At 41.7% G+C, this 27027-nt stretch overlaps 1 protein-coding gene across 1 annotated transcript in view; it reads left to right on the top strand.

Moving 5' to 3' along the window:
* LOC124788772 (glutamate receptor ionotropic, delta-2-like) overlaps window positions 1-27027 on the top strand; it is an 82434-nt gene that overhangs the window by 11833 nt on the left and 43574 nt on the right. The window contains exon 2 of the mRNA XM_047256055.1: window positions 16731-16876. Coding sequence (XP_047112011.1) covers window positions 16731-16876 — 146 coding nt within the window. The remainder of the gene's footprint in view (window positions 1-16730; window positions 16877-27027) is intronic.

The raw sequence follows: 27027 nt of genomic DNA, 5'->3' as shown, positions 1-27027 counted from the left end.
GTGTCTCAGTGCGCGACCGACCAACCGATCGATCCAACCGCCAATGACCGTTGCCCGAGCAACTCGAGCAGACTGGCGGCCTAACGCGCAGATTCAGATGCAGAAACTCAGCACCGACCGGCGACCACTAGCTGAGTTCTGTTAATGGCGGAGTGGCAAGACTCTCATTTTCTGGCTTTAAAGTTTGATCCAAACGACAGACTAGCACTGCGACGACAGACAGACACTAACTGCCGCACAAATGCGAACGAGAGACAGATCAGCAACTGGTGACGCGAGACTGACCCAGCCTCATTCCAACTGACCAACTGTCACTGGCCAGCTTATAGCGCCCCTTAAATGCCCGTGAACAGGCAACCTTTTCCCTTTTCCACCAGAGGGAGACACCAAAGCTGCGATTGCCACAGCGGCGCCACCGCCAGAAACGGAGGGCGTCTGCTTCACACTACGCGCTGCGGCGCGCTCTTCAAAACAGCAAACTTTACCACGGCTCAGACAGGCTGAGATATAGGGCCGTACGCGGCAAGCAGAAGTGCGGGGTTTTGGAGGAAACAGTGTGCAGAATTGGAGGTCCGATTTTACCTAGTACGTCTGGGCGATCCGCTGGGCCGAACACAGCTGGAAGGCAGGAGCCTAGCCCGTGGAAAGAGCGTTAGTGGCACCATCACGCCGGGTGGAATTTAACTGTCATCTACTTGATCAATGTAGAAACCAAACCTGTTTGAGGAACGTATCTATTGACACTAATGAAAAGATAGTAGACGTTTTTTGGTAATCTGTGAGCTTGCGAGATTTAGTAGCTAGCTTCCATGTTAGAGATTTGGTAATTTTTTAGATTATGTACAACCCTGACTCGTTGGAAGCTAAGTGGTTCTGTTTTGGAGGCTCTTGGTGCGGGTGAAACATTGAGAGCGTTCCGACGGAAGTTGTTAGAGGAAAATTTGTCTAGTGGGCGTCGCAGTGACCTAGCAAGACAATATTTTTATGAGGTTCAAGGACATGATGAAATTTTGGTGCATTGTATCAAAGGTTTCCACATTATGATGATGGCTATGTGCCTTGATGTTTCTGATTAGGAAGACGTTAACAACATGTTGGAAGTGACGCATCAGGAGGACTGATCGCAGATTTTATTTTCTAGTAAGTCCCAAACATCGAAAACGTCTGCTTCTTTGATTAGAAGAATGTTCTGGCATCAGCTACTTCTAGAATGTAAGTGCAAATACCAGCCACCAGGGATGTCCAATCTAATGCCAAGTCTAATAACAAGAGAGTATGTTTTTGGTGCAACCAAGTAGGGTACTTGTAAGAATGCATTGTCTCACGGCGATAACATTCAGTAAAAATTTCTCGGATTTCCAGCCACATCAAGTGACTAAAATTAGACGAGCTTTCGGCCACGCACTCTTTGGCCATTGTCAGGTGGCATGACTACCAGAAAAAGGTCATTCTAAGATAGTACAATGGGTTGTGGGACTGTACAAAGTGATCCAGATCATTCCACAGTGTTGTGTGATGTCCTTAGGTTACTTAGGTTTAAGTAGTTCTAAGTTCTAGGGGACTGATGACCATAGATGTTAAGTCCCATAGTGCTCAGAGCCATTTGAACCATTTCATTCCACAGTGAGCTTCCTGATCCAGGGCCTTTCCACAAGTAAATTAACGAGGGGTTGTATCAGCCAGCTGAAGGTCGCCACTGGGAACCAGGATGTTGAGGGAATATGCTCATATCTTGCTGCTCCTACCTCTGCTGGTTCCAATATAAGCGGGGGGAGGGGGGGGTGAAGGATGATTGTGCCATGCATGCGTGATAACCATGGCACTCAGTTATTGATGGTATCTGCCCTGTATATGTATCTGTGCTGTTGCTGGGAAACTGGAGGACGACGGCCAGCAAGAGGGTGCCCGAGGCAGCAATGGGTGGGGCTATAAGGGAATGCATGGCAAGCAGAAGGGAGGGGACTTGCTGGCAACAGTGCGGAGAGTTGGAGGTTCGGTTTTACCTAGGGCCGAACATAGCTCGAAGACGGTGGCCTAGCCTGTAATATGTTACTGGTACTATTGCGCCGTTTGGAGTAAAACTGTTAACTACTCGACGGTTGGAGTAAACAAGCCCGCTTAGGGAATCGTTGAGTACCTATATTGGTATGGTGAGAACTTTTCTGTAATGGACAGTAGTTTTGTTCTTAACTGACGTGTGATCACTGCGTCCTGGTTCCTTTCAGATCTAGCTGGTGTTTGTGGTCGTTCATTTGATATTCTTTCGTGTGTGAAAGCTCTCGTTCGTATTTTTCTAACAGGTTGTGTTTACCCGATTTCGGGATATGTATTCGCGATATGTGACTAACGTAGATCTGCAATTCGAATTTTGTTTCCTACTTACCACTTTACTGGGTAGTGTCGCTTGGTTGATAGTGTACGCAAATCTGTACTTACCGTTAAAATTTTTCTTTAAGCTATTTGTCTGTTGTATTACCTATTCAGTGCTTGCCAGCCTTGTTTTATTTACTCCGTCCGAACAGTCCTCGGAAGACCCAACGGTACCGTCCGGCCGCCGTATCATCCTCTGTCCACAGGCGTCACTGGATGCGGATATGGAGGGGCATGTGGTCAGCACACCGCTCTCCAGGCCGTATGTCAGTTTACGAGAGCGCAGCCGCTGCTTCTCAGTCAAGTAGATCCTCAGTTTGCCTCACAAGGGTTGAGTGCATCCCACTTGCCAACAGTGCTCGGCAGACCTGATGGTCACCCATCCAAGTGCTAGTCCATCCCGACAGCGCTTAACTTCGGTGATCTGAGGGGAACCAGTGTTACCACTGCTGCAATGCCGTTGGCTGTTTTATTTACTGGTGTTTTGTTTTTGTCACAACAGTGATAATTCTGCTTATGTGCATGTGTACAGGACATATTAGCCTTGTTTATTGAATTCAAGAGCGAACGCAGAAAGGGGACATTCTGTATGCTTTAGTTTGTCTTGTGGCTTTCACTGGATCATTTTTGGTGCAGTGAATTCCTAGTATATCAACGAAAAGGGCATCTACTTTAGTAAGACAGGTGGCCAGCCGGCTCTAGTAAATCCACGTTACTTTATGTTAGCTGTTTGCCCAACTAATCATCTGTGTAATAAGTATATTGTGAGTTGTTCGTTTGCCGTTTCTGCTCACCGGTCTTAAGTAATTCTTTCTGTATATTTGATCGGCTACTGGCTTCGTTTGCTTGCCTCTAACCGCCAGAGATTAACTATTTGCCTTACGTTGGGGTTCTGTATTTCAACAGTATATGATACAGGCCAGGAGGGCCTTTAGATTTATAATTAGTTTCCCTTCTGATTTACTATAACTGAATCCTTCTAAATCCCGGTTAAGTGTATCTAGGCATGACAGTCTAGAGTCGGACTTTATCATAACTTTGGTTCAGTCGTTTGCGGCACCATGTATGTTCTAGGCAATTCTCACGAACTTTACGCTTTGTACCTACTCCCTTCTATCGGCCATTGCACTGTAAGGGAATACACATAATGGATGTTCGAATACAGGCTGCAGACACGTGGCTGGAGGTACATTGAAGTTTAGGCGAGTCGTGCTTGGGTAGGCTAGTGGTAAGGCGACCGGTCGCGGTAAGCAGAAAATCCGGGTTCGAGTCCTAGTCCGGCACAACTTTTCATTTTCGTCATTCCACTACTCAGCTGATGGTTGCCCATATCCCCAGCTACGATTTCATTTAATGATAGCCCATCTGTCCGCAGAGGCTTGATTGGACGTTAGCTGGAGTTCCCTTAAAATAATTAATAATGGTCGTCTTGTATCCTTAACGAAATTTCGTGCAAATACTAAAGAACCTTCGCCCATAGATTACGTTATCTTGTACCTACCTTAAATGTTATTAAAAATTTTGAGTAGTGAAATTTTGTTCATTTACGACTGGCCAGTGTCGTCTAAGGCTGGTCCTTAGGGGTGATACGTTGAAATTTTTATGTAAGATTTAATCACTTTGGAACACTGCACTAATGACGCACGATACTCATTAAAGCATAAAAGTTGACGGGCTTCACCTTAAGAGAAAGGATTTTTGTATAGATTTTGACCGTGTGTACCTGAATGGAGGCAAATCAGACTTACACCCACTCAGTAATAACAATGATATGTCAAGCAATTCCGGAGTGCAACCACACGTTAGGACGGACAAGAAACAACACAGCAGATGCTGCTACCAAATTGTTAATAATACAGTCGCCAGCCTAATTAGGCATTAACTGAGTTTCTTCCCTGTACAAGTTGATGTACGTTCATACAAAACAATACGTAATAACACTGCATAACATGGTAAATTTTAGAACCAGAAAATCTACTGAACTAATAATTTCACTTTCTGTACTAATATGGATAAGCCATAAATACATAACATTACAATATAATATTTACTACAATACTTTGTACTGTCTATTGAACTGATTAAAATCGGGCATAGGTTACCCTAGAAATAACACTTTGGAAACACACATACAGTGTCAATTTTGAAAAAGGTAAAACACTGATAAATTTTGGTTTTATATTGACTTTAACTTTGCTGGTCAAATCAGTTCAGTACACTTAAGAATTCAAATGAATAGAATAGAAAAGGGGGGAGGGGGAGCCCTGAAACTGTTATGATCACTGTATTGAAAATTTTGATTATTGAAATCATTAAGCACTCAAGATTTCCAATGTATGAGTTCTACTCTTTTTGTCTTATTTCCTGCTCATTTGACTACCATTATTTCTGCCTCAAAATAATTAAACTTCATTACTAATTCAATTTCAAAATTATCTTCCAACTTTGTCAGACCTTTGTTACTTACCTATATATTCATTAACAACAAAGTTCTTTAAACATCATTCTAACATAGATAGGTCTGCAGGTAATTATTATTAACATAAACTCTAAATCTTCATTTTGGGACACTCAGATTGCACAACATGTGGAAAGGACTCTGTCTAGGTTAGTTGTGAGGATAATTAAATGATAGGACAGTTCTGGTAAAACTTAAGTTGTTATTGAACAGTATGGAACAGAAGTAACACTGGTCCACACATACAGTACTAAAAGTTTCAACCTGTTCGTATCGATGCGGCGGTCAGCAGGCGGCGAGATGGCGAGGCACAGAGCACACATACAATCACAGCAATGGCTCTCGATGTATCGGCACTTTGCTTCTTCTTAGCGTCGCAATACTTTTCCGTTTAGTGCCTATGGAATATTGCCATGCTGTATAGGCGTCGGAAACGGCACGTCGGAGGCTCAACGAAATCACGTTTTCCAGGAGAGCCTCCTCGATCCAGAACGTGTTTCTCAGACTGATGCCCAACTCCGACTACTACTGCTGAGCCCGTTATGCCATTCCGCGCCCGTGTGCATTTTCCCGCGCTCGCCTTCCATCCACCTTTTACCGCTCCCCTACAGACAGGGTATTCACCAAAGGTTTTGCATTCTACATATCCTAATACATTGCCTACGTATGGACCAGGCGCACAATTACAACTTAAACATCTTACAACTGTTTCAACATTTCTTACATTTCAGTTTTGTTATAATATTGCTTGCAATTTGTCATAAACATTAATATTCACATCGAAAATTGTTTACAGTTTCTTTAACATAATGACATGAAAAGAAAAGAAATGAAATCAGAACATCGATTACACTAATTTATCGGAAATTAGAAGAAAAATTTATTATATGTACAATAGTATAGCGTTGTTGTTGTTACACATGCCCCTGTTTCCAGTAAATTTCACTAAGTGCAAATTTGATGGGAACACTAATTTTTATATTTATATAGTGGTTCTGAATCTTTGTGTGATTGTCCCATCAAAAAAATTTATACCACAAACTTCCTTTCACTCACATTATATAGGTCTATAATTTTTTAATATATCAAGAACATTTACCTATCGTTTGCTTAAGTGCCTTTGGCACAGTCCAACCTCCTATCACCACATGATTTAAATAGCAAATTACTCATTTTTACTAAATTTCTCAATGAAATAATTTCAAAATCTGGAACACAAACACTTAACTACAAAAGCAAATACAAATATCTATATACACTATAAGACAATTTGTTGCTGCTTGCATTGAATAGCAGTTCATTTCCTTACTTACTAAAAAAAACACACAATAATATTTAGAAAAATCACTACATATTTTTGCTGCTTATTATTCAGATTTGGGCAGTCCATTTCACATCATTTTATCACATCTCCTGTACCACACTTACAATTCTCCTTTGACTATTTATCTGCCCTCTTTGATTTTTGGCAGTCCTTTATATTATGACTCATATACTGCCCCCTTTGGTTTTCGGCAGTCCCATCTTTTATTTGGCTTGCAGCATTTGCTATTTCTTTTCAGCCCTTTTCTCCATACATCTTTACATTTACAGTACATTTGGTAATCTGAAACTCACATAAGTACATTAGCACACTGATATTGGTACACATATATTTACAAAGATTAGTTACATTTGGAATAAATTAGTTTCAGTATAAAATATAGCATATTTATTGCAAATTGCTTTCTGAGTGTACTTAGGTCACTCAATCCTAGGAACACACAGTTTCAGGTCCACAACATTTCTTACCACAAAGGTCTCTTGGATTTTGGGTAGATCAGATAGTAAGCATTATCGTGTGGAATGTTCTGTATTATATACGGTCCATTATAAATATATGTAAATTTGGAAATTTCATGGTTCAGTTCACTAGACTTTTCGTGGGTTTTTAAAAGAACATAATCCCCAATTTTAAATTTTGAAACTTTCAGATTTTTATCGTGTCTTTTAGATCTAGATTCAGCTTTTTGCTTTGCCCTTTTTCTGACTAATTCTCTCTTTTGACTCAACCCCAAGCTTGTACAAGGTGGAAACTCTTGTTTTTTCTCAATTAAACTTTTACTTCTGCTGCCTAACAAAATTTCTTCCGCGGGGAGCCCAGTAGTTTCATGATGTACTGTGTTCATGACATTCTCAAAGTCCAATATAAATCTGCCCCAGACTCTAAATCATGCCCCTTCCTGTTTTTTCCACAACACTCCTTGGTCGACTGTGATATTGTCCCAAAATACGTTCCTGACCTGTGAACCATTTATATCTGGCGGCTTTTTCGGTTTCTGGAGTTCAAAGTCTTTACTTACTTGAACTCGTTGCAAAATAAACACTGAGTCGTCCGGTGGCTCTTTCTTTCTTTGTTCAGTCTCAACATTTGGATTTTGTTTTGAAACTTCGTCATCAATAGGTACAATCTCGCAATTAGCTGTATTCCTATTACTTTCACTAGTACCAAAATACTCATCATCTGAACTATCGTCCGAATCCGACCATTCTGGATCGCTTTCAGGTTCTAACATAAAAGCTTTTCTGAGACAGGCACTAAGTTCTTCCTCTGCATTTTCGTCAGGCTTTAATTTTAATTCAATATCCTCTTTTGGCAAAACGGCCTCATTATCAGCTTTACTCACATCCACTGTTACTTCATATTTAGTGTAATCCTCGTGGACTTCAGTTACTTTCAGGTAATTACCTGCCCCTTCCCCACGGTGCCTTTCGGTAGCAGCTTGTACTGTTGGCGTATTGTTAACAGAAGTTACTTCCTCGTCAATGCTAAGGATTTCATCCTCCAATTCCTTCCTATCTTTAACCTTCGTCCTATCGGCAGCACTCGTACTTTGCGCGGCGCTATTTACTCTCTCCTCTTCAAATTTGGGCCACGTCACCTTATCGACGTCCCTACTATTTCCTTTTCCACTAATTAACTTCCTTGCCTCATACTCCTTCTTAAAATCCCCCCACTCACATTGCTTAAGGCCTTTGTACAGATCGTCGATCTGCACACGCCAATCAGTTACTTCTGCTAATTCATTCTCGCCATTTATTGATAACACTGCTAACCGCTCCTCTCTGTGTATCCACTGTTTCATCTACTATTTCCTTCGCCACGGAATTACCACTCGTAATGTATTCACCAGTTCTTACGGCAATGTTTGTACCTAATGCTGCCTCATCGCTAGCAGCTTCTCTCTGAACAGCTGTTCTGTTAGGCAGGGCCGTTGCCCTCTGATGCTCCACTCGCCTGTTAACATGTAGCACTCTGCGCAACGAAGATCAGTCATCTGTGTGCGCACCTGACGCTTGTTCCGCAATGACACGTTGCGTCGTTTCACGCCTGTCTCTAACCTGTCTCATAATTTTACTGTCAGTCCGGTAACATTTCTTAAATCGGGGCCGGTATGTACTGTCCGCTTCCGTTTGGCCCGCAACGTTCGCGGAAATCAGTTTCCTGCGTCGTTATTATTTTTCGCGGTGTACCCTCTACCGCGACCTAAATAACTTCCTCTTCCTCTGCCTCTACCTCTTTGTATCATATTGACGCGAAACCCATCGCCGTCATTCCTCTCGTCATTATTACGATTATTTCTGTTACCAAAATTTTGATAATTGGCACAACTTTCGCGCCAGTGGTCTTCGTCTTCGACCCTTTCGAGAAATGCTTGGACGCTGCGATGACTGCTTCCCACGTATCTCTTTGAATCTTCTGGAAGCTTTTTATATAGCTCCCAGATGATTTCTGAATCGGATCTTCTTCCTCTTAAATGCGTCAACTTCCAGTACCAATATTCGCAGAAATCTTTCAAAGAATTCCTGCCCCTGTTATCATGAAGTTTGGCCATGATAAACTCGCGCCACAAATGATCCTGTTTTTGTTTGGACCAATATTCTTCCGTAAATTTTTGCTTAAATTCTTCGAACGTCATTCGTTCGGTATTCAAATTAATTCCCCAGCGCTTAGCGTCACCTGCTAAGGCGCTAATTACTACGTTTATCTTTTCCTGACCAGACAAGTGTTCAGGAAACATTCTCTCGCAATTTTTTATGAAATCTAACGGATGCCATCCGTTATGTTTCTTAGCGGGATCGAAGCGTTTCTCACCTTCCAATAGCTTCGTAAGTGGTGTGCAATTATAGACAACACCAGGCCTATCTTTAATTTTACTCTCAAGATCGAAAATTTTGCCTTGAATTTTCGAAGTATTTTGTTCACATTTTTGTACACATCCGGTAACTTTCTCACCTAAATCTCTTTCAGTGTCTGAAACTGCCTTTTTCAACTGTGAGATTCCGTGCTGACATTCGTTTACGATCTCAGTTTTAAGACCGAAAACTTTTTCGTCTACTTTTGTTTCAACTAGAGGCTCTACTTTCTCTTGGATGTTGAGAATTTCAACATCAAACCTACTGTTAATGTTGTCAATTTCCCCCTGCATAGTATCCATATTTTTATTAATTGTGTCAATTTCAAACTTCATAGTATTTACTACAGAGCTTAAACTACCCACTTTTTGTTCTACCTGTTCTATTTGTTTACTAATTTTAATTCCTTGCTCTTCGACCTGTGCTTTAACCTGACCAACTCGTGTTTTAAGCTGCTTGTCAACGTGTGTTTTAAACTGATTACTTTGTGTTTTAAGCTGCTCATCAACGTGTGTTTTAAGTTGATTAACCTGACTACTTACTTGTTTTTGAAGCTGATCATTCTGTGTTTTGAGCTGCTCGGCAACGTGTGTTTTAAGCTGATTATTGTGTGTTTTGAGCTGCTCACTCTGTCCTGCAATTTGTTTGGTTAATTGTTCAAATAAATCGTTCATGCTTAAAATTTTCACACTGTTTTGTTCTATGGAATCGGTGTGTTCCGATCCTACTTCGCCGGCCGCGGTGGTCTAGCGGTTCTGGCGCTGCAGTCCGGAACCGCGGGACTGCTACGGTCGCAGGTTCGAATCCTGCCTCGGGCATGGGTGTGTGTGATGTCCTTAGGTTAGTTAGGTTTAAGTAGTTCTAAGTTCTAGGGGACTTATGACCTAAGATGTTGAGTCCCATAGTGCTCAGAGCCATTTGAACCATTTTTGATCCTACTTCAAAAGTTTCTTTCGGTTCTTTCTTTATCTGTGGAGAATCAAACATGTCAGTGGATTCGTTCACGTACCCACTATCGTCTACAAAGTCATCCTCTACGTCTTGTTTTATCCCTTGCTGTGTTCGAGGCAATCTCGACATTTCAATCTGTTCGTTAACATGTTCGCGATATTGTATGTACCCCAATTGTCAACCACTAACGCCATCTGTTATCTGGCCGCGTAAACTCCTGCTATTTCCAGCCGCATTTTCCATTACGCTCGGCACATTACTGTTCCTACGTTCTTGTCCATACTGAATGCAAATTACACCACACTACCGTACTTGACGTTCACTGCTATTTACTTTACTAATTAATATTGCAATTCGTGCCACTGAACATCCACTGTTCGGTATTCACATTAATTCGTGACCGACAACAACTGGATGTCCTGTCACCGGGAGCCACTTGTAACACTGCGCTAAGGTTCACGATACTCATTAAAGCCTGTACTATGGTAAGTTGACGGGCTTCACCTTAAGAGAAAGGATTTTTGTATAGATTTTGACCGTGTGTACCTGAATGGAGGCAAATCAGACTTACACCCACTCAGTAATAACAATGATATGTCAAGCAATTCCGGAGTGCAACCACACGTTAGGACGGACAAGAAACAACACAGCAGATGCTGCTACCAAATTGTTAATAATACGGTCGCCAGCCTAATTAGGCATTAACTGAGTTTCTTCCCTGTACAAGTTGATGTACGTTCATACAAAACAATACGTAATAACACTGCATAACATGGTAAATTTTAGAACCAGAAAATCTACTGAACTAATAATTTCACTTTCTGTACTAATATGGGTAAGCCATAAATACATAACATTACACTATAATATTTACTACAATACTTCGTACTGTCTATTGAACTGATTAAAATCGGGCATAGGTTACCCTAGAAATAACACTTTGGAAACACACATACAGTGTCAATTTTGAAAAAGGTAAAACACTGATAAATTTTGGTTTTATATTGACTTTAACTTTGCTGGTCAAATCAAATTTTGGTTTTATATTGACTTTAACTTTGCTGGTCAAATCAGTTCAGTACACTTCAGAATTCAAATGAATAGAAAAGAAAAGGGGGGGAGGGGGAGCCCAGAAACTGTTATGATCACTGTATTGAAAATTTTGATTATTGAAATCATTAAGCACTCAAGATTTCCAATGTATGAGTTACTACTCTTTTTGTCTTATTTCCTGCTCATTTAACTACCATTATTTCTGCCTCAAAATAATTAAACTTCATTACTAATTCAATTTCAAAATTATCTTCCAACTTTGTCAGACCTTTGTTACTTACCTATATATTCATTAACAACAAAGTTCTTTAAACATCATTCTAACATAGATAGGTCTGCAGGTAATTATTATTAACATAAACTTTAAATCTTCATTTCGGGACACTCAGATTGCACAACATGTGGAAAGGACTCTGTCTAGGTTAGTTGTGAGGATAATTAAATGATAGGACAGTTCTGGTAAAACTTAAGTTGTTATTGAACAGTATGGAACAAAAGTAACACTGGTCCACACATACAGTACTAAAAGTTTCAACCTGTTCGTATCGATGCGGCGGTCAGCAGGCGGCGAGATGGCGAGGCACAGAGCACACATACAATCACAGCAATGGCTCTCGATGTATCGGCACTTTGCTTCTTCTTAGCGTCGCAATACTTTTCCGTTTAGTGCCTATGGAATATTGCCATGCTGTATAGGCGTCGGAAACGGCACGTCCGAGGCTCAACGAAATCACGTTTTCCAGGAGAGCCTCCTCGATCCAGAACGTGTTTCTCAGACCGATGCCCAACTCCGACTACTACTGCTGAGCCCGTTATGCCATGCCGCGCCCGTGTGGATTTTCGCGCGCTCGCCTGCCATCCACCTTTTACCGCTCCCCTACAAACAGGGTATTCACCCGAGGTTTTGCATTCTACATATCCTAATACGTTGCCTACGTATGGACCAGGCGCACAATTACAACTTTAACATCTTACAACAGTTTCAACATTTCTTACATTTCAATTTTGTTATAATATTGCTTGCAATTTGACAAAAACATTAATATTCACATCGAAAATTGCTTACAGTTTCTTTAACATAATGACATGAAAAGAAAAGAAATGAAATCAGAACATCGATTTAATTTATCGAAAATTAGAAGAAAAATTTATTATATGTAAAATAGTATAGCGTTGTTGTTGTTACAACTTGAAAGGACTTCGCCGTGGTCAGCATTTATCTTTTGGTCTCAAGCCGTTTGTGCAGTTACTGAGGGTAGTTATTTCTTTGATCAGCTGAAGGTTAACTGTTAACGAACAATGTCATACGGCAATTAATAATTCTTGGTGCAGCTACTTATTATTTAAAATTATTTTGATAAGAACAGGGTGATTCTGTTTTGGGTCCGCCAAAGTGCGGCGATCGTTTTTCTCCCTCCCTCTCTTTCTCTCTCTCTTCCTTCCTTTCTTTCTTTTTCTTTTTTCTTTTTTTTAATCTTATATTTATTGAGGTGGTGAGCCTTGGAGTTAACTTCATTATTGACCAGTTCATCAGTGATCCCACCGTTAAGTTGTGTATTTTACTAACTGTGAAGTGTTCACTCGTTTTTTTATTCAATTTCGTTAAGCCAGTACGTTATCACTCCCCAACAAGCTCGTTACCGCCTCATTTATACTGGACGACGCGGGAGTGTTGCTGGACGCACCAAATCTCACGAACAATTGCAGTTGATACCATCTTCAGATATACTCAAAAGCGCGTGCGATCGTTTCATTTCTGCCATCTATAGACCATGGCTTAGCAGTTCCAGTGGCGGTATCTACGGCATATGATCACTGATCACCTGCACACAAGATGGCCGCCTGGGGAACTCGACAATTTAAACACATTGAGTCACAGAGTAGGAAGAAACCAGCTTTCTCCGGGCAGACAATTGAAGCAGATCATTACCAGCTACTATAAGCCGCGGTTTCCTCACGATCACTGCAGCAGGGCTCTGTTGGACTGTGTCGAATTCGTTGTCTAGGCCTGTGTACTGCCACTAGGCTTTGTGAACAGTGCTCGACCCCAGGCGACAGATTCGGAAACGTTACTTCAGGATATCTGCCATCGTGGCCTATATCATGTGGAACAATGTGAACTTTCTTAGATAATTATTAGTTGTCAGTTACAGCATCCTGTGGTGGATGCTCAACTTCATGTGTATAAATGTTTGATAGACAGCAAATGCTATTGCCGTAAACGTGTTTATTTATTTGTTGAAGGTTACAGAACCTATCTGGAGCAAGCTGTAAAGGCCAAAGCCGTACCATTTCCTCAGCACACTTAGCGCTATGTTCGAAAAAGAGATGAAACCCCACTATATAACGTCCAGACTGTCCAATGCTTTTTTGCAGGACATAAGTCTTTTCCCTAGTCTAAGCCCTTGTAGAGCCCTATTAAGCTACTTGTTAAGCACGAAGTCGCTAACGCTCATTTGTGTTGTAGTGTTAGATTCTTGGATAGCTGATTACAATCCTGATATTACGAGAGCCGTTCAATAAGTAATCAAATAATTTTTTTTCCCGGTCAATTTCGGGAGAATAAAATGCCGATTTTGTTTTGGAACATCGTGGAATTTTCCCGCTTCACTCCGTCTCATGAAGTTCCGATAGGTGGCAGCGCTATACGTAGCCTTTAGAATGGCGTCTGTAACGGAGGTACGTTCCAAGCAGAGAGCTGGCACTGAGCTTTTTTGTAGAAAACCAGAGCATCGCAGATACTGATAGGCGCTTGCAGAATGTCTACTGAGACCAAGCAGTGAACAAAAGTACGGAGAGTCGTTGGCGAGGCGTCTGCCAACCTGTCCAGTCTCCCGCATGCCGGCCGGGCGCACACACCTATGACTCCTATGACGTTGGAATGTGTGGATATTCCCATTAGAGATGGTCGACAGATCACAGTCAAAAACCTCGCTGCACAACTGGACGCCTCTGTTGGTAGCACTGACACCCTCGCCCACTAGTTGGGAAACTCAAACGTGTGTGGCCACTGGGTTCCTCGCCGCCTCACAAAGACCATAAAGAGCAAGAAAGGACCATCTGTGGCCCAGTGAAGGATGCACTCTGCGAGAAACAGTGCCTGGGTGAAGGGCCCTCCCAGTAAAGTTGCATAAGGCCGTCACATTAATGGACATTAAATTGAAATATAGGGTTTTGGAACCAAAAGACTGGGGAATAATATGGTGTATCGGAATACTAGAGAAAAGCAACCTGCTTTCAGAAAAAAGCGTGTTGCATTACTAAACTGAACGTCCCTCGTAGACGAGTTCCGACAGGAACATTTGATAGGCAAGGGGAAGAGAGTTCGTGCCAAGAACGTCCCTAGGATCAGAGCTGGTAAGGGGAGTGCAGAATGGCGGGGGGTGGGAGGTGAGCAACTATTGTTAGTTTCACGGTTAATGACAAAACAGTTTTGAACATAGATGACAAATGGCTGTCGGTAGTGATACGTACTGGACTCCTAACATGATACTGAGATGCTACATCCATCTGTTTGATGGGGCAAGATGCGAGTTCAGTTTGCAAAGACTTTTTGTGGAGTGGGGGGATCGGGGGGGGGGGGGATGGCGGCAGCAGCTGGTCTAACCTGTCCCTCGTTAGATAGGGTGGAGGCGTACAGTGCATGATCACAAGGGTATTCGCCAGTGTACTCGATAAAAAACCGAAACCCGTCCGCATTGTCTCGGGGAACAAGGGGAGTGAAGCTGTTTGTGGTGATTCGTCCGCCGGATGGCGGCCTCAAGCCCGGTGATCCCCCGCTGCTACTCGAGAATGGTAGGCTATGCACAGGGACTGGTTTCCAACCTCTCCCGTCGTCATCAACACTACAACAAGACACCACACTATTCTTGGACTCGTGGCACTCGTCTTCAATACATACACACTTATGATACCAGGCACACAGTTCGCGTAAATGGTGTCGACTACTATGAATGCCACAACGGCGTAAGGCACAAGGCAGGTAAATACACTACTGGCCATAAAAATTGCTACACCACGAAGGTGACGTGCTACAGACGCGAAATTTAACCGACAGGAAGAAGATGCTGTGATATGCAAATGATTAGCTTTTCAGAGCATTCACACAAGGTTGGCGCCGGTGGCGATACCTACAACGTGCTGACATAAGGAAGGTTTCCAACCGATTTCTCATACACAAACACCAGTTGACCGCCGTTGTCTAGTGAAATGTTGTTGTGATGCCTCGTGTAAGGAGGAAAAATGCGTACCATCACGTTCCCGACTTTGATAAAGGTCGAATTATAGCCTATCGCGATTGCGGTTTATCGTATAGCGACATTACTGCCCGCGTTGGTCGAGATCCAATCACTATTAGCAGAATATGGAATCGGTGGGTTCAGGAGGGCAACACGGAACGCCGTACTGGATCCCAACGGCCTCGTATCACCAGCAATCGAGATGACAGGCATTTTATCCGCATGGCTGTAACGGATCGTGCAGCCACGTCTCGATTTCTGAGTCAACAGAGGGGAACGTTTGCAAGACAACAACCATATGTACAAACAGTTCACGACGTTTGCAGCAGCATGGACTATCAGCTCGGAGACCATGGCTGCGGTTACCCTTGAAGCTGCATCGCAGACAGAAGCGCCTGCGATGGTGTATTCAACGACGAACCTGGGTGCACAAATGGCATCCGTGTTTGGCGTCATCACGGTGAACGCACATTGGAAGCTTGTATTCGTCATTGCCATACTGGCGTATCACCCGACGGGATGGTATGGGGTGCCATTGGTTACACGTCTCGGTCACCTCTTGTTCGCGTTGACGGCACTTTGAACAGTGGACGTTACATTTCAGATGTGTTACGACCCGTGGCTCTACCGTTCATTCGATCCCTGCGAATCCCTACATTTCGGCAGGACGATGGACGATCGCATGTTGCAGGTCCTGTACGGGCCTTTCTGGATACAGAAAATGTTGGACTGCTGCCCTGGCCAGCACATTCTCCAGATCTCTCACCAACTGAAAACGTCTAGTCAATGGTGGCCGAGCAACTGGCTCGTCACAATACGCCAGTCATTACTCTTGATGAACTGTGGTATCGTGTTGAAGCTGCATGGGCAGCTGTACCTGTACACGCCATCCAAGCTCTGTTTGACTCAATGCCCAGGCGTATCAAGGCCGTTATTACGGCCAGAGGTGGTTGTTCTGGGTACTGATTTCTCAGGATCTATGCACCCAAATTGCGTGAAAATGTAATCACATGTCAGTTCTATATTTGTCCAGTGAATACCCGTTTATCATCTGCATTTCTTGTTGGTGTAGCAATTTTAATGGCCAGTAGTGTAATATCGGCTGGCTTAGGGTCATAGGACAACTTACGTACAACATGCTACAACATGCTACACATGCGTCAACACCAACTGTTAATGGAGTGCAGCATCCTAAGTCTTTACAAGATTCAGACTGTTTTATAACTGAGAACTAAAGTTTCTACAGAGCAGGATTCAGACGGGCTACAACCAGATCGATCGCTACGGAGCTGCGTTACAAGACAGTACTTTCATAGGTCTACTCAGAAAGTAGTCGTACGACACAGCAAATTCGTACACTTCCTGTGGTTTCTGCGAAAAGCAGGGTGTAGATAGCGCTGTAATAAAATGTAATGATACTTTCCAATTCGCTTAAATATCGTAGTTACCTGAGAGGCAAGAACTGGTGCCTTTTGTGTTCACAGACAGCTACCGGCTCTGGAAGCACTTCTCGGCGCGCCATGACACGTGGCTGCTGGCAGCGCCTGCCGTCCATCGCATCCCGGTCGGCAGCAGCGCCGCCGTCTTCCTCGACCACGACTGTGCAGCCAACCGGTGGATTTTCTCGCTTGTAAGTAAAAGCACTGCGTCGAGCGCGGAACGCCAACATGTTATGGCGGGAGGGGGGGGGGGGGAGGTGCCTGAGGCGACATACACTGAGGTGGCAAGAGTCGTGGGATATCTCCTAATATTGCGTCGGGCCTCCTTGTGCCCAGTGTAGTGCACAGCTCGACGTGGCATGAACTCAACTAGTCGTTGGCAGTCGCTTGCAGAAATGTGATGCTGCCTCTATAGCCGTCCATAATTGCGAAAGTGTTGCCCGAACAGGATGTTGTACACGAACTGACCTTTCGATTACGTCCCATGTCGGGCGATCTGGATGGCCAAATCATTCGCTCGAATTGTCCACAATATTCTTCAAGCCACAATTGTGGCCCAGTGACGTGGTCATTGTCATCCATAAAATTGCACCGTTGTTTGGTAACATGAAATCCATGAATGGCTGCAAATGGTCTCCGAGTAGCCGAGCTTGAACATTTTCAATCAATGATCTGTTCAGTTGGACCAGAGGACCCATTTCATACCGTGTAAACACAGCCCACACTATTATGGATGCACACTGTCCCCTCACAGTAGAGGAGAACTACCACATACGAAAAGCTATAATACAGGGAAAGAGAGTCCTGAATGAAAATAAAACACTGTGCAACAAAACACTGTTTGGAACACTCAATGAACTATACAAAAATGACTTCCCACAAAAAACATAAAAAACTTCTATTTTCTTGGTTCTCAACCCGCCTCTCTTCCCATCTCTCTCTCTCTCTCTCTCTCTCTCTCTCTCTCTTTCACTCACACACACACACACACACACACACACACGCCCACACACACACACACACACACACACACACACATTTAAAATCAGCGCCATAGCAAACACAAGACCAACGATGAACAAGTGGGCAACGACAATAACATGACGCCTCTCAGTCAGTGTGTTGTCAGAAGTGTCTGTGCGGATCACATTTCGTCACATTTTGTGTAAGTGCATGTGAGATGAAGTAGTGAGCGGAAATATGTGATAAGCTGAGTGAAAGCAATGCACTAAACATCAGCTGATTGAGACACCAACCAGGGACACGAAACAGGACGGAAAATGTATGTACAGAAACGTACATAACCTCTACCCTCGAAACAGCTCTCCACAAATGTGTAATAATTTTCTTCATGGCTATTTTGCAGATTACATGCTGTCAAAAAATCGACGAAAACGAGCACTAAAATCGATGTATAATAATACAGTTCAGTTAGCGATGTAATTCTAAGGTGAGTGTCGAAACAAAACGAAGCAAATTGCAAATATTGTATTTCTTAGGCCTACAGCAGTTAAATTATTACAAATGTGATATTGTACTTAACAGTAATAAAAATTTGACACATTGGTGTCGAAACATGTATGGGTAAATATAAGAAATAAACTAATTGTGTTTCATAAGGCTGATTTCCAAAACCACCCAGGTTTCCCCTAGATCTTTGTTTCTACACGATGAGTCGTTTTCGAGATATTTAGTTGTCTCAAGCTGAAACAAACGAATATACATGACTCATTAGTTTTGTAGGAACTTATCAGCTTTTTTCCATTGCTGCCATCCAACTTTATTTATTTTGAATGGAATTAAAGTTACGTGTGGAACGGTGAAAATTTTGATTAATTAATTATAAACAGTAATTAAACATAGCAAACTTATGACCTAAGTAATTTTTATGATATGTAACTATGTTTACCGATACGCAATGCTATGCTTTGCGTGTTTCTGTCTTGTGAAATTAATTATGCTTACTTCAATTTTAAATATCTAATTCAATTACCTCTCATTGGCTAATTACTGAGTAAGTAAGCATATAGATAGCCCATTCGCTACGTCCTGATGACTGCTTTTGTGTGGTCGGTCCATCTCTTTTGTAGTTAAATTGTTACAGTTGTTATTACAGATACTGTGAAAGTTCGTTACAGACACTTTCTAGGCTCGATAGCTAATTAAATACATCATCTGCATAGTCGATCTAAATACTAGCTGAATCATCGCACTCTGCTCTTAAAACTGATGTATCAGACTCTGCTGTAAGTTTTATGGTGGATGTTATTTGCACACAAACGTGTATAAAGCTACGTTGTTCATCACACGAGCTGCACGGTGGACCTGACGTAACATCTAGACTTCAGTGCAACTCTGAGAGAAGCACGTGCACCAGCTTACTCCTGCATGACGGGGCACCATGCCTAACTGGTCCATCTCGTCAAGCAACGGAGCGCCATGCTGCCAGTGGCCAGGGTGCTATGCATTTACAACTTCCCGCGCTCAACCAAATCAAACCACCTCTGATCTCTTTACTGCCCATTGTGCTACAATATCTCCACATAGATTATCTTTCACGCAGTAATTGATATAAAGAACGTAGCACCAAACTTGAAAGTCCACTAAAAGAATACCATAGAGTTGTCAGAAAAAAAATTATACAAATAGGAACAATTTGGACACTGGTAAAGTTAGCACTTTTGGCATGTTTCTTTTAGCCTATATTCTAAGCATGTATTAAATTGGTGGCACTGTCATATCCACTTAGGACAATATGTGCAAATAAACAATTAACATTGTGTGTACGTGTATGTTCGTCAGTGTAGCACTTCATTAACAAGAAAGACGAACATTTAACTGCAGAGATACAGTACTAGAGTTATAATCTGTACCTGTGCTCAAACCTGTACAAACTGAGCAACTTACAAGAATAAATAGAATAATTTATTAAAACAGTAACATTACTCAGCATCAGGTGCCTCTTTTCAGTCTGACGCATATGTGATTTAACTATTGTAAGTATGTTATTATCAAGCATCTCTAGATTTGACATATTATGAAGCAGTGAACTGACATTTCACTCACGCTACGAAGCACACGATACACTGTGAATTTCTTGCATTACATCTGATGTTCGTACGAATGTATATCAGGTTCTGGTAACATCAGTGCAGCCACCATTGCTGCGTTACGTCATGCCAGCCAGATGGACAACTTGCAAAGAAACAAACTCAACCCATGAGCCACACAGATGAAAACTCATTCACGTTCCCAACCCAATATGTTCCCAATATGTCAGGCAGTATGACCCCCCCCCCTCTCTCTCTCTCTCTCTCTCTCTCTCTTTGCAGGCCAGATTCATGCGATATAGAAATCCTTACGAGACCAAAACAGATGCACTCACAGTTGATGTGCAGAGAAAAAAACCAAGCAGCTACAATTTTTTTTTTTTTTTACTTTTACTGGCGTAACCTGTTTCTTTAGAATCATAGAACACCGCTCACAGTACTGCATGCGCCACACCAAGCAAGCCCTTCGCAGAGCTAAACATTACACAAAACTATCACATCAACTGTCCTACTTCTGTAGTAAAGCAAAACAAAGCAAACCTAAATTATACCTTACACTAACACAAACAAATAAGCAATTACATAAAATCCAATGGCATCTCCGCACACCATTATAATCCTGTGGCTTAGTTAATATTTACACAAAAGATCCATCATTAAGACTTATTATATAAACATAAGGAATATAATCCGCATACGAGTGCTGGTAACTTCTGAAATATACTGCCTCATATTAGTGACAGTCCTCAGTTCCAGTGTTATCGCCGAAACTGTATAAGCTAAGCAGTAAACATTCGGACATGGCTCTCAGTGACCACAAAGGGGCCATGGCACAGCTCAAACAATTTTTTATTTTCTCCTTCCAAGTCACTTGATTTCTCCTTCGTCTCCAGTAGAACTACATCTTCTAGTTTGTACAATACGGCCCTGTATTTCGCATCATGACGACTCTTTCTTTCATTAGCCTTTTTCGTCATACGTTGCTTTACCATCGCCTCATGCTCTTGTGTAGTGATCTGGCCTCCAGGAGGAAATTCTAGCACCGCTGACAACAGATTATTATTTCATGTGGCGTGAACCCTGTAGCACAAGTTTTAATGCTGTCCGTAACAACCTCAAACATTGGTACATACTCTGTCCATTGCTTGTGATTTTAGCTACAATATGTCCTTACTAATTGCCCCAACTCCCTCATATAGTGTGCTGCTAGATTCCCTGCACGATAATGCACAGCTGTCCGAACATGTTTGACACCCACTCCAGCCATAAAATCTTCTTAAAGTTTCGACACAAATTGAGACCAATTGTAAGACAATATGCTTTCGGCTTTCCTTGTTTGGCAAAATAATTCTTTTTCATTTTGCTTTTAATTTTTCTTGTCGCTCTTTTCATTGCTTATAGCCTAACATATTTCGGAAAATGTCTTCCGCCGAAAGTACTTACTTTGCTACTACGTGATGGTAGTGACCCGTGGATGTCAAGTTCAAGTAATTCGTGGACCTTATTGGTGATTTGCATTTTCCTTTGGTTTGCCTCTGTGCCGTACTTCACTCTCTGGCAATGATCACAAGCTCTCAGCTGCTGCCTCATTATTATTATTATATTATTGAACAAAACAGAGAGTTGCAACATCCCCATGCACTTTTGTGATCCAAGGTGCCCGAGGCTCAGGTGAATATAAAGCATTAACCACTCTATATGTTGCTCAGGAAAGCAAAGCCTCCATGCCTCTTTGGTCTCATCTTTTCTCCTAAACAACACACCTTACAGATTTGGTAGAAGCATTGCAACATCTCATTCCCCTTCGTTGCATACATTGTCTTTACTAATTTTAAGTTTGGATCTGTATTCTCCATTCTATGCATGCTTTTACGGATATTGTGAATCTTCTTTTCTCCTTCTACATTCTCATATACATAACTTACTATTTGGTTGTACCATTGTAATGTAGCAAATTAGTACGAGTTGTCGTCTCGCATTGAAGGCGTAGCTTGCCGTGGAGTCTGGAGGAGACAGATTTTGATTCTCACGCTCCCACAGCTGATGATGGCTACTGGGCCGGGCGAGCTGTGTACTTGCCTAACGCTGCGTGTACTACGTTACACTTACTCTCTATGAATCTGAAGAAGGACTACTAAATAGTAATGATGATTTTCATACTTAGTGTACCGAATTCTACAGGTAACACAACCGTACTCTTAAAATTTCAATTCAATAACTTCAATACTTCCGGAGATACAGATTTTTACGTAAAACACGTAAGAACCGTGCTGGCATTGTGAAACTTGAGTTAAGGACTGTAACGTGTTGCTCTATAGTATCAACTGAAACTACAATCAGGAAATAGGTTCACATAATCTAATTTTCTGGAACTTTCTTTTCATTACCTTAGATTTCTGACGTAATAAAAAGTACTTTGGAATGTCATTATTTCATTGTGTTTTGGTTGTGTGAGCGTTTTGGAGAGACTGATAAAGTGAACGGAGGACAAAAGTAAAGTGGGAATGTGATATTTTATTAAAACGATGTAAAATTTGGGTGAGAAAATTATTTTGCAGTAGGGAAATTTCTGACATACGTCCGAGTGAGCCTGAATTTGTACAAGACAGCCAGAAGGGTAGTTGAGTATTAAATTCATTATTAATTTATGTTGTGGAAAGGAATCGTATTTTGTTTTCATTAAATTTTATCTGGTATCGGAATTACAGGATTTCTAATCTGATTGGCTGATATTAGGAATACCGCGGCTATAGAAGTGCTCGAGATGATCTGATTGGATGCTTAACATAGTAGCCAATGGGAATGCAGCATTTCCGGCGCCTCTGAGTAAGGCTTTGTGCTTCAGTTCTATGAGCTGAGATAGTCGCTCGGGAGACGTCTTCTGATAAACAACTATTTAAATCGCTCTGATCAAATTTGTACCAAAATCAAGAAATTCGCGCGTTTGCTCGGTTCTCGCATCGTTGAAGAAAAGTGACTGCGCTGAGTATTTTGTGAAAGCTTGACGTTTGTGAGTGGTTTACTTTCGGAGATTTTCGCGTGTGAACATTTCATGCCATACACAATTTCCGCGTGGCGTGTTCCGTACCGCTTACAAGACATTATGGCGGACGCTTCTTTACAAGAAGCCCACTGAACGACTGAATATGTTCAGTGACTGTTTAGGACGTTCAAAATATCGGGTCGGACTAAATATCTTTTGGCTGCTTTTGGGCGTGAACTAGTTACAGAGGCGATAACATTGCATAATTTATGTCGGAGTATTAAATACGGACTTGATAGACACTTTCCTTGTTTTAAAGACAATAAACCAACTTAAAGGAAATTTTTGATATTTTTTCAAACGAGTCATGCAAGAATCCCGAACACTCGATAGTTTAACTAACCTTCAGCTACTGCCCATGGACTGGAGTTATGTGGCCTTCGCGTGGTAAGCGTTTAGCTGAATTTTCGTCAACTATGCTTTTATCGGCTAAACCAGTACCTACCATGGCAGAGTAAAGGGGCAGACAACCTGAAGCCTATCCAGGTAAGTGAACTGATTGTTTAACGGATGGTAGAGAGCACAAACCGCCCCTTTATCACTGTCTTCGGCATCTACTAAGTGCATTCGTAACAAAGCGTCTGCCACAGAGTTGTCAGTTCTTTTTATATATTCGATGGTATACTGAAATTGCAAAGGAATAACAGCCACTACTTCTACTTCCCATTGTCCAGTTTGCACTCTTGCAAGTAGCTAAGTTCATTACAGTCGGTTTGACAATTGTTACACATCCTTTGAGATACACCCAGAATTTTGCTAAACCCAGAATACTGCAAGTAGCTCTTTGTGCTGCTTTAATAACATTTGGCTGACAAACGAGATCGTTCAGTGCTCTGTGATTCTACATTTATTCACCACCTGAAACGATGCCACATCCACTCCAAATTCGAATTGTCCATTGTTAGGCAAAGTCATGTTAGGGTAATATAAAATTTTTCTGTGTCGCAGACTGTCCTTTATTGCCACGAAATCAGCCTTATAATCTTTCGCCCATAGCCAAGGCATAGTTTTCTTCGGCAATCTCGACAGGTTTGGCGAGTTTAGACACTGATTACAAATAAACTTACGACAGTAAGAGAACATCCCTAGAAGTGACTTAAGCTGTTTCTGCATTAAATGTATTCGAAATTGCGAATAATGGCAACCAGGTCAGACATGCATGCATCCATGTCCAAAGGAACTTCGCATCGTAATCAGAATAACACAGGCACTGCATTGTCGTATTTCCCTGCAAGCGACTTTCAAGTCAACGTCTGACCAGTATGAGAATACATATAATGGATGTAAGAGTCCAGGTTACAGACGCGTGGTTGACGACATTTGGAAGTTTGGGTCTGGCCGTGAGCCGTGCAGGGATAGCCAAATGGTAGCCAGCACGGTAGCTCAGCGTGTTTGGTCAGAGTATTAGCTGCTCTTAAGATCCACTGCAGCAACCTACTGTACACGCAAGTTCCATTGCATGCCCCACTCCCATATCTGCTGCCACAGGTTCCAAGTCTTGTTCGCCTCGCCAGCAGCTGAAGTTTGCGCCTCTGGATCTACCTCTGCCCGGGCCACATCGAAATAAACATTGCCTTCGCACTCTGTTATTGACAATGACCCACTTGCCTGATTACCCAGCTCTAGTGTTGCCAATTCTACCAACCCATATTCATCTCTAGCTTCGTGACTAAACAATTTAAGTCTACATCCACTGACGTTCGCCGTCGCTTCTGTTCACTATTGCCTCTATATCTGTGTACTCACACTAGCCTCCCCATAGTTTCTCGTAGCCCATCACGACCTCTGTAGCAAATATCGGTGCCTCTTTTTCTGCCTCATGGTAGCTACTGCTGCTTGTTTTTATCCCTCTCCAGTCCTATTCGTAAGGGGAGATGGAAGGCAATTTTTATCCCTATTCTGCCTATGCTATTTTACCCTCTGAATAGATACACTTTTCAAAAGAACTATAAGTGATAAAACAATGAAATTGTTACTGAATATATATAACATATGCGCCTCAATTTACAAGCAAAATGAACATAATACCTTTTATGGTTTTGAAGAAAAAATTTATTCTTTTACTAGTAAAATTTAACTTTTTTTGTACATTAATTATTATGAAACAGTTTCTGATTGGTTGGTGTTTCTCCATTTACTTTTAATAACTTATTACCATCTGCAGTACAAATTGACCAAATTTCATGTTTCTAATCTCATTAATTTATCAAATAATGGTACCTGAAAGTAAAAAAAAAAGCAATTTTGAGGAAAGTCCATTACGGTTTAATATTGCAATTCTAGTATAGTTATTGATGAGAATTACTTACCACTAATATTTTCCTGCACCATACTGAGCATAATCTAAATCATACTGACCTTCTTTTCTTCTCTTGGTCCCTCTTCTTTTCTGTCTGGCTTCTTTTGTGCATTTTAAATTAGCAATATCTGCTTTGCGGATTCTCTCTTTATCTATTTGCACCAAGGATTTTGCAGTATTTCCACTAGATTTTATGCCCAATAATTCCAAAACATCCAGTTTTCTATTTACACCATCATTGAAGAATAAAATAGCATCATAAACGCCAAATTTTAGGGTTGTAAGATGAACAAATACAGTTTTCAGTAACCAGTTCCAGTTGACAGAATTTACACATTCATTTAAATTTTGGATTTTCCCATGAAGACATTTATTCAACAAGGTATCTTTACAAAGATCTCTAACTATATAACAATAGAAGCATGAAATAATATACAAGGAGTAAAAGAATGCTGTGCATTATCTCCGCATGGCGCAAAAAGGAATGCGTGGCATGTAAATGCAAGATTGTACAGAGCGTCAGGGAAACCGTCATATCTCACGAAAAAATTGTCGTATTTATATAAAACAAAAACTGTTTCACGTAGGAAAGACCAGGTATTTCAAATATGCTAAAATCTAAAAATCGAATTTTTGAAGCCAATAGCGTTCCGTCTCCCCTTGAGGAAGTTTGTCCTGTTCACTCCTCGGACACCAGTCAGGGGAAAATTAGTTTCTTGACTGCTTCCTTGGTTGGTTATTATTCTCCTGGCCGTTGCAATTAGGCCGTCATCCTCATTTGTATTACTCTGCTGATTGCCACTTTGCCAGAATTTAGCTGATAATTATTCACGCCACACTGGGATCGCCCCCATCTGAATCTTGTACATCGTGGTAGTTCCTCTGGCCCTGATTGTTATAAATCATTCTTTTGCTAGTTGTATCTATTGTTTCTGTAGCACATTGCATTATCCACGAGGTCCGCGAGCTCAAACGAAAAACACAGTATCCTATCAATATAATATTAGTGAGCCACAGCTGGAACCTGTAAACTTATACAAATATTTGGGTGTAGACAGTACGGACATGAAATGGAACTATCTCACAGTCTCAGTCGTGGGTAAAGCAGGTTGCAGACTTCGCTTTTAGTAGTACAGTACCAGGGAAATGCAACCAGTCTGCAAAGGAGATTGCTTACAAACCACTTGTGCGAACGGTTTCAGAATACTGCTCAAGAGTGTGGGACCCGTACCAGACCGGACTAACACGGAATGTTGAACGTATACGGAGAAGGCCAGCACGAATGGTGTCAGGTTTTTTTGATCCGTGGGGGAGTGTCACATAGGTACTGAAGAAACTGGACTGGCAGAGTCTTGAAGATAGACGGAAACTATCCTGAGAAAGTCTACTACAAAAATTTCAAGAACCGGCTTTAAATGACGACTCTAGGAACACATTACAGCTCCCTACATATCGCTCACAAAGGGATCGTGAGGATAACATTAGATTAATTACAGCATGCACAGAAGCATTTAAATAATCATTATTCTCGCGCTCCGTAAGTAAATGGAACGGAAAAAGGCGTTAACAACTGGTACAGTGGAATATACCTTTTGCCATGCACTTCACAGTGGTTGACAGAGTATATATGTAGATGTAGAGTGTACAAAGTGCAGACTCTATGTTCTTCTTTCTATTCACACACTCTCTCTTTCCACGAAACATCTACTTCTTCTCCTAAAAATGTTTTTCCCCTCCGGTTATCCAGTCTGCCAACTTCTTTTCAACCTGAGTAATATGAGCGCAAATTCCCACTAGCGAAGAACGAGTTTTCACAGTCTGGTCATCGAAATTTTTTCTTATCAACTCCTTAGATTTTCTGTCTGTCTCCCCAAACTGATTTACTCCTGTAAATTGACTGTTCATCCCCTCAACTTGACTGTCCATCCTCTTCAGTTTCAACATTATGTA

Source organism: Schistocerca piceifrons, chromosome 3, assembly GCF_021461385.2.
Source record: "Schistocerca piceifrons isolate TAMUIC-IGC-003096 chromosome 3, iqSchPice1.1, whole genome shotgun sequence".
Classification (NCBI taxonomy): domain Eukaryota; kingdom Metazoa; phylum Arthropoda; class Insecta; order Orthoptera; family Acrididae; genus Schistocerca; species Schistocerca piceifrons.
The sequence above is the reverse complement of the archived record's forward strand: the minus strand, read 5'-3'. Positions and strand labels throughout refer to the sequence as shown.